This window comes from Suricata suricatta, chromosome 5, assembly GCF_006229205.1.
Source record: "Suricata suricatta isolate VVHF042 chromosome 5, meerkat_22Aug2017_6uvM2_HiC, whole genome shotgun sequence".
NCBI lineage: Eukaryota > Metazoa > Chordata > Mammalia > Carnivora > Herpestidae > Suricata > Suricata suricatta.
The window spans coordinates 82,685,743-82,701,470 of record NC_043704.1 but is presented as its reverse complement, the minus strand read 5'-3'; the positions used below and the strand labels follow the sequence as shown (position 1 = coordinate 82,701,470).

The following is a 15,728-nucleotide window of genomic DNA, read 5'->3' as shown; positions in this document are numbered from 1 at the left end:
GGACATTTAGGCTCCTTCCATGTTTTGGCTGTTGTTGACATTGTGCAAGCAAATACATTTAATATATAGGTTTTTGGGTCTTTTGAAGACCAGCTAGAAGTAAAATACTGGTAAACTGTGGTCAGTTATGGTAGAGAGGGAATGACTGACATGAGAGTTGTAAAGTCCTTGTTTGTTGTGGAAGAGGGAAAAATTATTGATTTACTTCAAGCTTGTTAAAAATGCTTATTGATCTGGGGTGCCTGGGTGGCTCACTTGGTTGAGCATCCGGCTTTGGCTCAGGTCATGATCTCACGGTTGGTGGGTTTAAGCCCTGCGTCAGGCTCTGTGCTGACAGCTAGCTCAGAGCCTGGAGCCTGCTTCAGATTCTGTGTCTCCCTCTCTCTCTGACCCTCTCCTGCTCGCACTGTCTCTGTCTCTCAAAAATAAATAATAGAAAAAAAATGCTTGTTAATCTGAGATACTAACTAAAAGAATAGACATAGAGATTTACTTATTTTTATTTTATATATTTTTTAAGGTTTATTTTTGTGAGAGAGAGGAGGGGCAGAGAGAGAGGGAGACAGAGGATTCAAAGCAGGCTCTGTGTTGACAGCAGAGAGCCCAATGTGAAGCTTGAACTCACGAGCTGCAAGATCATGACCTGAGCTAAAGTCTGATGCTTAATGGACTGAGCCACCCAGGCTCCCCTATTTATTTTCATTTTGTATTTTTTTAAGAGGCTCCACACCCAGTGTGTGAGCCCTTGTTCTGGCCTGAACTCAAAACCCTAAGATCAAAACCTGAGCTGACATCAAGAGTTGATTGCTTAACTGACTGAGCCACCCAGGCTCCCCTAGAGATTTAAACTTAAAAGTAGTAAAAGGAAGGTGGGGAAATTGAATGAAAAAAGGAAAAAAAACCCAAAAAACCCTGATTCCAAAAAAGGCAAGTAGGGACAGGATGAGGGATTTGATGAAGCGATAAAACAAGGCAAATAGTGTAAAATAATTTAGTAACAACAAATCTAAATATATCAACAATTATAAAAAATGCCTAGGGATTGAGTTATCCAGTTAAAAGTTACTGTATTAAGATAAAATCTTCTAAAATTCAGTTCTCTGTTATCAGTTACACATCTAAATACAGAAAGATTGAAAGTAAGCAAATAAGTGAAATTTAGCTGGCAGATACTTACCAAAAGAAAATCAGTGTGACATATTAATATCAGGGAAAATAGAATTTGAGACCAAAAGCATTCATAAAGGCAAAGAGTTATTCTTTAATGTTAATAAGTTCTATTCAACAGGGAGATATTAGATAACAGTGTACTAGACAACAGTCTTACAGTGTTTAAACCAAAACTGAATCACAGAAGAAATTTCTAAATGAATTAGTATACTGAGAGATTTTATGCACCTCTCTCAGTAATTGATTGATCAAGCAAAATACCTATAAGAATACAAAATATTTGAACAGCAGTTAACGCTTGATCTGATATACACACGTAGACTATTACATGTAATATTTGAAACATTCTTAAACATAAGGAATATTTATGAAAATGACTACAGAATAAGCCATAAAGCAAGCTTTAGCAAATACTGAGAGACTTGTGTCATAGACTGCTTTCTTTTTTTTAAGATTTTATTTTTAATTTATCTCTACACCCAGCATGGGGCTTGAACCCAACCCTGAGATGAAGAGTCACAAGCTTTGCTGACTGAGCCAACCAGGTGCCCCTAGACTACTGTTTTTGACCACTGTTAGAAATCAGTGACGGTAGGGCACCTGCGTGGCTCAGTCAGTTAAATGTCTGCCTTTGGCTCAAATCATGATCTTGCAGTTCATGGGTTTGAGCTCGGCATCAGGCTCTCTGCTGACATATCAGAGTCTGGATTCTGTGTCTCTTTCTCTCTGCTCCTCCCTCACTTGTGTTCTGTCTCTCTCAAAAAGAAATAAATGTTAAAAAAAAAAAAGAAAAATCAGTGATTATGGGATATAACTAGAAAACTGTATGTCTAGAAATTCAAACCACTTCTAAACAATAAGTAAATGAAAATCACATTAAAATAGTCACAAGTAAATAATCAACTAAAAACTTGTAGGATAACACTAAAGGAATAAAGGGAAATATGTAGTCTTAGATGTCTGCAGTAGAAGAAAAGCTTAGAATTAATGAACCAAACATCTCAGTTAGAATGATGCACTGGGGGGAAGCAAAGAAATTAGGAAAAAATACCCCATATACACAAACCTGGTGAAATTAAGGAAAAAAGTCATAGCTACAAATGCTGTACTGTGAGGTAAGAAATAATGAACATGTTTATGCCAGTCAATACATTTGAAAATTTAGGTGAAGTGGAGAGTTCCTAGAAAAATACTGCTTATGACTCAAGAAAGGAAGAACCTTGAATAGTCTTAGAACTACTAAGTAATTTTAATTACTGATATATAAAACATTCTGATCACAAAACCAAACCAAACTACTAGGCTTAGATTGCTTTATAGGCTGAGTGAACACATTCTTTCAGTTGTATACAGAATCTTCTAGGGAGAGCACTTGGGCTGGCTTAGTTGGTAGAGCATGCAATTTTTGAACTTGGGGTCATGAGTTTGAGCCCCACGTTGGGTATAGAGATTGCTTAAAATAAAAAACAAAACAAGTATGTCCCCAAACCCAAAAATCTTCTGAGGAAAAGGGGACAACACTTACCAGATTATGTTATGAAGATACCCTAACTTTTTAATAAAGCCAGATAGTTCATAAGAAAAGGAAAATTATAGGACATTTGCAGTTGTGAACAGAGATACATAAATATAACAAAATCATTAGGAAACTGAATTCAGTAAGTACAGAAGTGATAATACTTCATGATTAAGAAATGCAAGTTTGGATTAACAGTAGAAATTGATATAACTTGGCCCACTGCATTATTAAGGATAACCATAGGCACAGATAAGTGTATATAGAAGGCTGTGACCAGGGCACGTAGGTGGCTCAGTTGGTTGAGTGTCTGTCTGACTCTTGATTTCAGCTCAGGTCATGGTCCCAGGGTCATGGGATTCAGCCCCATGTTGAGCTCCAGACTGAGCACGGAACATCCTTGGGATTCTTTCTCTCCCTCCTGTCCCTCTTCTCTGCTCATGCTATTTGTCTGTCTGACTCTCCCCCACCCCCACTCCTGTCTCTCAAAAAAAAGAGCTATCAACATATTTTCCAACAGAATGTAGTAAGGAGGCCCCATGAAATAAATGGAGAGCTAAAGATACTAGTTTTACCATGGTCAGGACTTAAGGGGATGGTTTGTTTTGGCTTAATTTATTTTTAAAAACTTCATTTATTTTGAGAGAAAGAAAGCATGAAAGGAGAGAGGCAGAGAGAAGGAAAAAAGAATCCCAAGCGGGTTCTGTACTGTCGGCACAGAGCCCCAGCACGGGACTCGAACCCAGGAACATGATATCATGACCTGAGCTGGAACCAACAGTCAGATGCTTAACCGACTGAGCTACATAGCCCCCTGTTTTGGCTTTTAAAAGGCAAGAGACCAGTTGAAACCTTCGTGGCAGCAATGAAGAGTTCAGAGTTCTAGCACCCTGAAACCTGAATGAAATTAACCCAAAGGCTAGAGAGTCCCTAAGCCAGGAATAAAATTAGGCCAATTTATATGTATCTCATGTATCCACTTGGAAAAGCAAAGTTGTTTTTCTCTTTAATTGATGATAATAAGAAAATAAACTTTAAGGGAATGCCCCTTAGAAACCAAAATAAATAAAAACATTTAAAAGATGACTGTAAAAGATAAACTTTGATTGGTTAGGTGACAGAGTTATTAAATCTTGCTGGGATTTAAAATTTTTTAAGTAAAAATGTTTTTTAGGAGAGTGGGAGTATGTGCTTCCAGTTATGGAATGAATAAGTTACGGGGATGAAAGGTACAGCATAGGGAATGCAGTCAGTGGTATTATAATAGTGTTTTATGGTGACAGATGTAGTGAGCATAGCATAATGTATGGAAGTATTGAATCACTCACAGTGTTTTTATACTGAAACTACCGTGACATATCAACTATAATAAAAATTTTTTTCTCAGCCTTATTGACCTATAATTGAAAAAAATTATATTTAAAATATACACATAACTTGAAATAGGTATACATTTTGAAGGGATTCCTGCCATCAAGTTAATTTACATATCCATTATCACCTCACATTTTTTTTTAAAAGGTTTTATATTTTTAAGTAATCTCTACACCCAATGTGGGACTTGAATTCCCAACCCCAAAGAGTCATACGCTCCACTGACTGAGCCAGCCAAGTGCCCCATCACCTCACATATTTATCTTTTTTTGTGTGAGTATGAGAACATTTAAGTTCTATTTGCTCAGCAAATTTTACAGTGTTACCTACTGTAGTTACCATGTTATACTTTAGATCTTCAGTTCTTACTCATCTCAAAGCTGAAGGTTTGTACCCTTTTAACAAACTCTCTATATTTCCCCTAACTTCCCCTACCCCCAGCCCTTGGTAACCATATTTCTGTTCTATTATGAGTTTGACTTTTTTTTAGATTTCATATATAAGTGATACCATATAGTATTTGTCTTTCTCCATGTAGAGAAAGACATGGCTTATTTCACTTAGCATAATGCCCTCCAGATCCATCCATACTCTCAGAAATGTCAGAATCTCCTCCTTTCTCATGGCTGAATAATATTCCATTACGCACACACGCACAGTTGACCCTGGAGCACTCTCGAGCAAGGCGAGGGTTAGGGGCATCAATCTCCCACACAATTAAAAATCCACATAGAACTTTTGACTCCCCAAAACTTAACTACTAGTAGCATGCCTTTGACTGGAAGCCTTACAATAACATAAACAATTGAGTAGCACATATTTTGGCATATTTTGTATGTTACAAGTATTACATAACATATTTTACAATAAAGTAAACTAGAGAAAAGAAAATGTTATTAAGAAAACTATAAAGAAGTGCCTGGCTGGCTCAGTCAGTAGAACATGCGATTCTTGATCTCAGGGTCATGAGTTTAAGCCTTATGTTGGATGTAGAGCTTACTTTAAAAGGAAAAATAAAGAAAAAATCGTAAGAGACAGTACATTTACAGGATTGTAAAAAAAAAAAATCACATATAAGTTCAAAGGCATGTTGTGGAAGGATTAACTGTATGTATATGTGTATACATCGTTATCCATTCACATCTTTGTTCATTCATTTGTTAATGGCCATATAGGTTTCCATATCTTGACTATTGTAAATAATGCTGCTGTGAACGTGGGAGTGCAGATAGCACTTTGATAACCCATTTTCATTGTCTTTGCGTACATACACAACAGTGTGTGGTAGTTCTGTACTTGATTTTTTGAGGAACCTCCATATTGTTTTCCATAGTAGCTGCACCAGTTTATGTTCCCACCAATAATTGGCACAGGATTCCTTTTTCTTCATGTTCTTGCCAACACTTGTTATCTCTCATGTATTTGATGATAGCCATTCTAACAGGTATAAGGTGATAACTCATCGTGGTTTTGATGTGCATTTTTCTCATGATTAGTGATGTTGACCATCATTTCATGTACCTATTGACCATTTGTATGTTTTGTTTGGAAAATGTGTATTTAGTTCCTCTGTCCATTTTAAACAGATTTTTATGCTTTTTTCCCCCTCTTCAACTATATTTGAGTTCTTTTATATATTTTCAGTATTAACCTTTTATCAGATACATGATTTGCAAATATTTTTCCTCATTTCCCAGTTTTCCATTTTGTTTTGCTGGTGGTTTCCTGTTTGGTGCAGAAACTTTATAGTTTGCTGTAGTCCCACTTGTTTATTTTTGTTTTTGTTGGTTTTGCTTTCAGCGTCAAATCCAAAAAAATCATTTCCCAGACCTGTCATGAAGCTTACCCTCATGTTTTCTTCTAGGAGCTTTAGGGATTCAGGACTTTCTCTTTTTCTTTCTTCTTCTTCTTCTTTTTAATGGTTTCAGGTCTTAAATTTAAGTCATACATCTGTTTTGAGTTGATTTTTTATGTGTGGTGTAGGATAAGGGTCTGATTTCATTCTTTTGTATGTAGTTGTCCAATTTTCCCAGTACCATTTATTAAAGAGACTGTCCTTTTCCTATTGTATATCTTAGCTTCTTTGTCATAAATTAATTGACCATATGTGGATAGGCTTATTTCTGAGCTCTCATCTAATCTGTTGATCTATGTACCTCTTTATATGCCAGTACCATACTGTTTTATTACTATAGCTTTGTAATATAACTTGAAATCAGGAAGTATGACGCCTCCTTTCTTTTTTTTTTCTCAAAAAGAGCCTATTTGGGATCTTTTATGATTTCATTCAGATTTTAGGTTTGTGTTTTCTATTTCTATGAAGAATGCTGTTAGGATTTTGATAGGGATTGCATTGAATATATAGATTGCCTTGGGTAGTACAGACATTTTAACAATATTCTTTCAGTCTATGTGCATGGAGTATTTTTTTGTCGGATTCAATTTTTTTCATAAGTGTCTTATAGTTTACAGTGTACAGGACTTTCACTTCTTAGTTAAATTTATTGCTAAATATTTTATTGTTTTTGATGGAATTACAAATGGAATAATTTTCTTGATTCTTTTTCTGATAGTTTTTGTTAGTATATAGAAATACAATTGACTTTTTATGTTGACTTTATATCCTAGACACTTACTGAATTTGTTTATTAATTTTAACAGTTTTTAGTTGGAATCTTCAGGGTTTTCTGTATAGAATTGCACATTATGTTTAGATAGAGACAGTTTTACTTCTTACTTATTACTGCAGTCTGGATACCTTTTATTTCATTTTCTTGCCTAATTGCTCTGGCTAGAATTTCCAGTACTATGTTGAATAAAAGACAAGGTATCCTTGTCTTGTTCTTGATCTTAGAGGAAGAGCTTTTAATTTTTCACCATCATGATGTTAGCTGACGGCTTGTCATGTATGGGCTCTATTATTTGGAGGTATGACTCTTCTATATCCAATTTGTTGAGAATTTTTTCAAGAATAGATGTAGAATTACATCAAGTGCTTTATCTGCATCTGTTGAGATGATTATAGGAATTTCTTTCATTTTGTTAATGTAGTATATCACATTGATAGATCTGTAGATGTTGAGCCATCCTTTCATCCTTAGAATAAATACTGCTTGATCATTGTGTATGATTTTTTTTTTTTTTATTTTTAATACAGAGAGAGACAGAGCATGAGAGGGGGAGGGGCAGAGAGAGAAGGAGACACAGAACTGGAAGCAGGCTCCAGTCTCTGAGCTAGCTGTTAGCACAGAGCCTGACGCGGGGCTCGAACCCACGAACGTGAGATCTGACCTGAGCTGAAGCCGGAGGCCTAACCGACTGAGCCACCCAGGCGCCCCCGTATGATGTTTTTAAATTTTTTTTAATGTTTGTTTATTTTTGAGAGAGAGAGAGAGTGCAAGTGGGGAAAAGGCAGAGAGAGAGAGGAAGACACACAGAATCCAAAGTAGGCTCCAGGCTCCATGCTGTTAGCACAGAGCCTGACATGGAGCTCGAACTTACGAACTGTGAGATCATGACCTGAGTCAAAGTTGGACGCTTAACCAACTGAGCCACCCAAGCGCCCCATGATCTTTTAATGTACTGTTGAATTCTCTTTGCTAATATTTTGATGAGGATTTTTTTCATCTATGTTTTTCAGTGATCTTGGCCTAAAATTTTCTTGTAGTGTTCTTGTCTGACTTTGGTAACAGTGTAATGCTAGCTTTGTAAAATGAATTTGTAAGTGTTCTATCTTCTATTTTTGGGGGGGAGGGAAGAGTTTGAGAAGGATTGGTGTCAATTCTTCAAATATTTGGTAGAAATCATCCTTTAAGACAGCTGATCCTAGAATTTTCTTTGGGAGGTTTTTAATTACCAATTCATTCTCCTTACTAGCAGTTATTTTGTTCAGATTTTCTATTTATGATTCAGGTTTGATAGCATGTATGTTTCTGGGAATGTATCCGTTTCTTATAGGTTATGCAGTTTGTTGACATAATTGTTCATAGCTTTTTTTTTAAAAAAAACCACTTCATTTGTTTATTTTTAAGATTTTGTTTATGTAAAAATGTTTAATGCTTATTTACTTTTGAGAGAGAGAGAGAGAGAGAGAGAGAGAAAAAGCATGAGCAGGGGAGGGGAAGAGAGAGACCCAGACACAGAATTCAAAGCAGGCTCCAGACTGTGAGCTGTCAGCACAGAGCCCAATGAAGGGCTCGATCTCATAAGCCATGATCTCATGACCTGAGCTGAAGTCGGACTGACTCAGCCACCCAGGTGCTCTTTAAGATTTTATTTTTAAGTAATCTGTACATGCAATGTGGGGTCAAACTCACAACCCAAGATCAAGAGTTGCATGCTCTACCTGAGCCAGCCAGGTGCCTCTATAATTGTTCTTAGATTTATGATCCTTTGTATTTGTGTGGTAGTAGTTTTTTTTTTTTTTTAAGTTTTTTGAGAGAGAGAGTGCAAGCAGGGGGAGGGATAGAGAGAGAGAAAGAGAATTTCAAGCAGGCTCCGCATAGAGCCCGACAAGGGGCTCAAACTCACAAACCGTGAGATCATGACTTGAGCAAAACCCAGAATTGAACATTTAACCAACTGAGCCACCCAGGAGCTGTGTGGTATTAGTTGTAACATCTGCTCTTTACAATTTTATTTGAGTCCTTTCTCTTTTTTTCTTGGTACATCTAGCCAAAGGTTTGTCTATTTTGTTTACCTTAAAAAAAAAATAGCTCTTTAGTTTCTTTTTGTCTCTGTTTCTTTTGTTTCCATTTTCATCTTTATTTCCTTCTTTCTACTAACTTTGGTTTTGTTCATTCCTTTGATGTCTTTCTTAATGTAGGCATTTATTGCTGTAGATTTCCTTCTTAAAACCATGTGCTGTATCCCTTACGTTGTGGTATGTTGTATTTCCATTTTCAGTTGTCTTAAAATATTTTTTTATTTCTTTTTGGTTTCTTCGTTGACTCATTGGTTGTTCAGTACCATGTTGTTTAATCTCCATATATTTGTGAATTCCCAGCTGTTTCCTTATAAGTGATTTTTAATCTTGTTTTAAGTAGTTCAATGTTTGGTAGGTTTTTGAAGGAAAAAATACTTCTGGTTTCTTTCTTGTTCTCCTCTAGGTACATTCCTCCTGATAAGAGAGAAGAAAATGACCAGTCAACCCACAAGTGGATGGTATATGTCCGAGGGTCTCGTAGAGAACCCAGCATTAATCATTTTGTCAAGAAAGTTTGGTTCTTTCTTCATCCCAGCTATAAACCAAATGACCTTGTAGAAGTTAGGTAAGAAAATTTGAGTTATTTAATTTAAGATGTACAGATTTACTGATGTGGAAAGAGTGTTTTAACCTGAGAAAATTCCCTTTAATTATTATCTTAATAATAATTTACTTAGTTTTGGCTTTTAGCACAATATAGTTTTAATTGTGGTTCCTGCATGCAGATTATTATCTCCCTCTAAAGGCACTATTTCCTCCTGTCATTTACATTAGTAGATTCTTCTCCTTTCTGGAAATAGCTGAACTTATTTATATAGATACAGATAAATATAAAAGTTTCCTGGTTTTTTTAATATCAGAATATAACAGAATATCAGAATATAACAGAAATAAACATAGGAGTCTAACATTACAGAAATATTTAATGTTGCAAGGTCCCATGACCTTTGACGTGGAAGTAGACAATTCACCCAAAACCCTAATTATTGATTAGGAAATCATTGACTTCCTCACTTTTTAAATGAGGTTATTATGGTACTAATATACTGTAGAATCTAGGCTGATTAAAGAGAGAAGGATATTATATAAAGAGCAGTGAGAGGTAGTGAAAATTGGTGTGGGTAAGAAGTAGAATTTCCAGTGGGTCAAAAAATAGTTGGATTAGGAATGGAGCTGGAAAGATAGGAATTGATAGATGGTCAGAAAGGGAAATATTTGGAAATGGGATTTTTTTTTTCCTTCATATGGATGATAGTTGTCCCAGTATCAATGATCAACTGATACATTGTTTGCCTACATTTTAAAAAAGATTTTATTATTTATTATTTAAAATATTATTTTATATTTTTTTATTATTTAAAAATAATTTTTTTAACATTTATTTATTTTTGAGAGACAGAGAGAGATCATGAGCAGAGGAGGGGCAGAGAGAGAGGGTCACACAGAGTCAGAAGCGGGCTCCAGGCTCTGAGCTGTAAGCACAGCCTGATGCGGGGCTCGAACCCACGAACTGTGAGATCATGACCTGAACTGAAGTCGGACGCTCAAACCAACTGAGCCACCCAGGTGCCCTAAGCCTTTATTATTTTTTTTTAAAGTTTATTTATTTTGAGAGAGAGTAAGAACATGAATGGGGAGACTGAGAATCCCAAGTAGACTCCACATTGTCAGTGCAGAGCCCGATGTGGGGCTCAATCCCACAAACTGTGAGATCACCACCTGAGCCAAAATCAAGAGTTGGGCATTTAACCAGCTGAGCCACCCAGGTGCCCCAACATGTATCCTAGATTTAATTGTAACTCTTTATGTTCTTTACAAGGATCTTAAGATATTTCTGGCATCAGATGTTAAAGTAATTTGATGAGTAGGGAAGACTTGGGGTTAACCTTCCTTCTAGCTCCTAAGCAAATGTGTTTCTCATGTACTCTGAATTTTCTTATCACAGTACATTATTTGTAGATTCTTCTCTTATAAGAAGCATCTTTTTGACATCTGGTTTAGTTACCATGACCGTCCTTAGCCAGCTTCCTAAAGGCTCTGATAGTAAACTTTGCTTTTAGGTACAAGAGTGTCACTAAATGTATTCTAGGCTCAAGATTTGAGGCAGGGATTGGAAAGATGAACACATGGTTCCCTTCTTTGAGAAGTTTAGTAGAGTATTCTGGTCCCAGTGCATGTTTGACTAAAGTTTGTTGTATCTGTTTCATTTAGCTTGAATATAGGAGCTCTTTAGAACTACACTGTCTAATATTGTGACTCACATAAGTAATTTAAAGTTTTCTAATGGCCACATTAGACAAGTAAAAACCAAAAAGTGAAATCAGATCATTTCACATGGTAATGCAGTCTTAGGCTGTTTTATTAGAAGTAGAGTAGACTTGCTATACCCTGCATTCTGACAATATCTAGCCATACTGTTATGCATTGGGAGGAAGGTTGTCTGGACAGTAAGGAGGTCTGACATCACAGGGATGTGGACAGCTGGTAGTTAAATGTGGGCCCTGGAGCTTATTGCCCAAGTTTGAATCTCAGCTCTACTACATATTTGCTGTATAACTTTGGGGAAGTCAGTTATTCAACCTCTTAGTAGGGACATTTTGTAGTGCGGTTGTGAAGTTTAGATAAGTTGATATGAAGGGCTTAAAACAGTGATTAGGTCATAGTAAATATTTAACTGTTTGCTTCTGCTGCTGATGTAGGGAATAGAATATATTCATCCTAAAAAGAACAACTTAGGGTCATGTTTTAGGTTTTTTGAAGGTTATGTGGAGAAAGAGTTTGTGATTGCAAAAGGCATATATTAGATCTAACATATAGGAGGAAGGTGAAATATTTTTATAACAGAGCTGTTTAGAAATATAGTAGAGAATCTCATTAATGAGTTTTAGGTCACTAGAAGTGACCTTGAAAGACTGGTTGACCATTTGAATTAATTAGTTGGACAAAGAGTTGTACTCCATTCTATATTTCTAGTAAAGGCTTTTTTTTTTTAACCCAGTATTCGATGACTTTTTTTTCTTGCTCATTAATACATTTCACTTTCTATGAGGAATCCAGAAATAAAAAAAAGTTTGGGGGAAGCAGTCTTTTTGAAGTTTAACATTTCCATAGGTGATGTCTGTTGGTAAGTGTTAGGTTCCTTTTTTTGCTTCTGAGAATAAGGTTAGGGAGAAATTTCCTGTTAAAAAGCATTGTTCCTTTTTCCTGGTCTTTATGCTGTTTGTCTTCCCGGGCAGCAGTCCTTCCTGTTCATTCATCAGAGTTTAGCCAATGTACATAAATTGAGGAACACCACTAATTTGTAATATCTGATGTAAGAGAAATTCAGCATACAAACAGTATAGTTGATGCATATTGAAAAATAAATTTCGGGTATCTCCTTAGCTTTACTGGAATGTAAACGACCAAATGTTATCAATAGAACTTTAATTATTCCTAAGTTCACCATACCTCGGCCCCACTTCATCCCTTTTCAAATTTCTGTCTCAAGTCAATCTTCTCATTTGACCCTAAACATTTTAATTTCTGTTTGGACCTACACCAACATCACGGCTACTTTACTTACTAACTCATCTGGTGTTCAACTGGTTTCTCCCATCCTGAGCATTCTAGTTTTCTTTCTGTCTGTCTTGTCACATAGCTATTGCTTTTTCTCCTTTCTACACTACTCTTGTAACTCAGGGAATTTTTCTGTCCTGAGCCTTCCTGGTAAGCCTCTGGCTGCGTGCTAGATAATTCAGATCTGTTGTTAGACTCCTCTCAGGTTGTGTTCTTGGACTCTGCCCTTACTGAAATCATGTCTCTACTTAGTTTTTAAAAAGCACATCCAGCTGAATATTCCTTCCTATCATCTTGGCATCTTCTCTCATTATAGTAATTCCAAGGCAGTGATTCATAACGAACATTTTCATTTTAAAGCATTCTCTCTCCCCCGTTAACTTAAACCGTAATATTTTTGAATACATGATGTTTTCTCAAATTTAAAATATTTTTATATGGAAAATTCCAAACATATTCAAAAGTAGAGTATCTTGAACCCTCATATACCCAGCATCAGTTAACAATTTGCTAGTCTTTTTTCATCAACTTTCCTTTTTCTTTCTTTCACAAATTCTGTTTTGACTAAAAATTCTCTAATCCAGGGGACCTGGGGGTGGCTCCATTGGTTAAGCGTCTGACTTCAGTTCAGGTCATGATCTCATGGTTTATGAATTCAAGCCCCGCATTGGGCTCTCTGCTGACAGCTAGCTCAGAACCTGGAGCCTGTCCTTGGATTCTGTGTATATGTGTCTGTCTGTCTGTCTGTCTGTCTCTCTCTCTCCCTCCCCGCCATTCACACATGCGTGTTCTCTTGCTTGCTTCCCCCCCCGCAAAAAAACATTTAAAAAATTCTTTAATCTAGTTAGCATTCACACACATTTCTCTCTGTCCACTAAAATCATAATTACTGTTTGGGGAAATCATCTTATGAACATTTGATCTTTTGAATCAGGTTAGTGGACAGTTTCAAATAAATAGTCACTCTCAGAGCATTTGTGATATATTTTTTTTTGTCAGAGTGGAAGACTAACTATGAGTGTCTGGGGTAAGGAACATATACCTCACAGCCTGTGTCTGTCACCTGGAATCCCTGTATGAAAATGATGATAATTGATTATGTACTATAAATATCTTAGCTCTAACTATTCAGTAATGTAGGTTTGAGCTCAATTTTTCTTTTAGTATCTTAGCAAATTTCAGCATATTGATTTAGCTTCAAATGAGGAAATGTAAATGATTGTCAGAGGCTCTTACCCAATATGAGAAAATTGTTCCTGTCTAGAATGAGAGACTGACTATGGCTTAATGTGTTGATACCTGCTTTTCCCTAGAGAGCCTCCTTTTCACCTCACCAGAAGAGGCTGGGGCGAATTTCCTGTCAGAGTTCAAGTTCACTTTAAGGACAGCCAGAACAAACGAATAGATATCATACATAATCTGAAGGTATTGTAACAAAACATTGCTTCCCAGAAATGAAGTACCTCTTTTTTTGTTTTGCTTTGTTTTTTAATTTGAGAGAGTGTGTGTGAGCCGGGGGTGGGGTGGGGGTGGGGGGGATAAGGGTAGGAGAGGGAGACAGAATGAATCTTAAGCAGGCTCTATGCCCCCTACTCAGTGTGGAACCCGACATGGGGCTTAATCCCACAACCCTGGAATCATGACCTGAGCTGAAATCAAGAGTCAGACGCTCAATCATCTGAGCTACCCAGGAACCCCTGAAGTTCCTCTTTTTGTCTGGAACGTTACTTAAAGCAATGGGTTAGGCCTCTGAGAGAAGTGGCTAAGGACAGTGGAAGCAGGATTAATGTTTTTGATTGTGTTATGCATACTGCCACAAGACTCCTTTGTTCTGTGAAGGTTGGGGGAGCAGTTGTATTATAGCAGAATGTATATTCTTTAAAAAGATGAACTAGTCAGATAATCAGAAGACTTGAGTCTCTGATCAAAGCTCCCTATTAACTGTGTTACCTGGGACTAAGTGGCTGAAAATCTTTAAAAAAAAAAAAATCTATTTACAGGGCAGCTGGGTGGCTCAATCATTAAGCATTCAACTCTTGATTTTGGCTCACATAATCTCACGGTTTGTGAGATCAAGACCCATGTTGGACTCTGAACTAAGGATGGAGCCTGCTTGGGATTCATTCCCTCTCTCTCTCTCTATCTCTCTCTCTCTCTCTTTCTCTCCCTCTCTCACACACACACACACTAAATAAACATTGAAAAAAAGCTACTTACTTTTTTGTAAAATGAGGCAAATGATCATGTTTATTTCATAAGGATATAGAATATGTTTATCTTGGAAACATTAGGACAGGAATGAACATGTTTTAGACAATTGAAAGTACTGTACAAAGTTGTGATTCTTTTTTATTTTAAGAAATCCTTCATTGGTATATTCACATGGTTTATTCAGCCATTGTTAGTTATATTTTATGAAGTGTTTTCTATACCTGGAGAAAAACTACCAACTATAGCAAGAGAAAAGCACAGAGTATAATATGTATGTATAGTATGAAATCAACTGTGATTTTAAGTAGGTGGAAAAAACACAAAGGAAATATACCAAAATGTTGGTGTAATTGTAGTAATGACATTGTGGGCAATTTCTCCTGCTCCTATTTTCTATTTTTTGTTTGTCTTTTTGTAATTTCATATAATCACATTTAAATTTTATGATTGGAAGACCACTTTTTAAAACGTTTTCTAGTTCCTCTGTGTAGCCTCATGTAGATTTTCTCTACATAAGATAAAATTCTAATATTAAACTTCTCCTAGAGCATCTTTACTTGGTCGTTTACCACATTATTCCCATTAATGGCTCCCAAAATTGAACCAAATTGTCCGTACATCTGCAGAATTCCCTTTTAGTTCCTTTTGTTCTACAAATACAACTTTTTCTTTCTTTTTCTTTTTCTTTATCTTATATATAAATTTTTTTTAAATAGTTTATTGTCAAATAGGTTTCCATACAACACCCAGTGCTCTTCCCCACAAGTGCCCTCCTCCATCACCACCACTTCTTTTCACCCCTCCCCCTTCAACCCTCAGTTCCTTTTCAGCATTCAATAGTCTCTCAAGTTTTGCATCCCTCTATCTCCCCAACTCTCTTTCCCTCTTCCCCTCTCTCTGGTCCTCCATTAGGTTTCTCCTGTTCTCCTGTTAGACCTATGAGTGCAAACATATGGTTTCTGTCTTTCTCTGCCTGACTTATTTCGCTTAGCAGGACACCCTCGAGGCCCATCCACTTTCCTACAAATGGCCATATTTCATTCTTTCTCATTGCCATGTAATACTCCATTGTATATATATACCACATCTTCTTGATCCACTCATCAGGTGATGGACATTTAGGCTCTTTCCATGTTTTGGCTATTGTTGACATTGCTGCTATGAACATTGGGGTACATGTGCTCCTATGCATCA

At 36.5% G+C, this 15,728-nt stretch overlaps 1 protein-coding gene across 4 annotated transcripts in view; it reads left to right on the top strand.

Annotated features, from left to right (window-relative positions):
• YEATS2 (YEATS domain containing 2) overlaps positions 1-15,728 on the top strand; it is a 123,666-nt gene that overhangs the window by 34,891 nt on the left and 73,047 nt on the right. For all 4 annotated transcript variants that reach the window (XM_029939792.1, XM_029939789.1, XM_029939790.1 and 1 more), the window contains exons 7-8: positions 9,169-9,330; positions 13,637-13,748. In XM_029939792.1, coding sequence (XP_029795652.1) covers positions 9,169-9,330; positions 13,637-13,748 — 274 coding nt within the window. The remainder of the gene's footprint in view (positions 1-9,168; positions 9,331-13,636; positions 13,749-15,728) is intronic.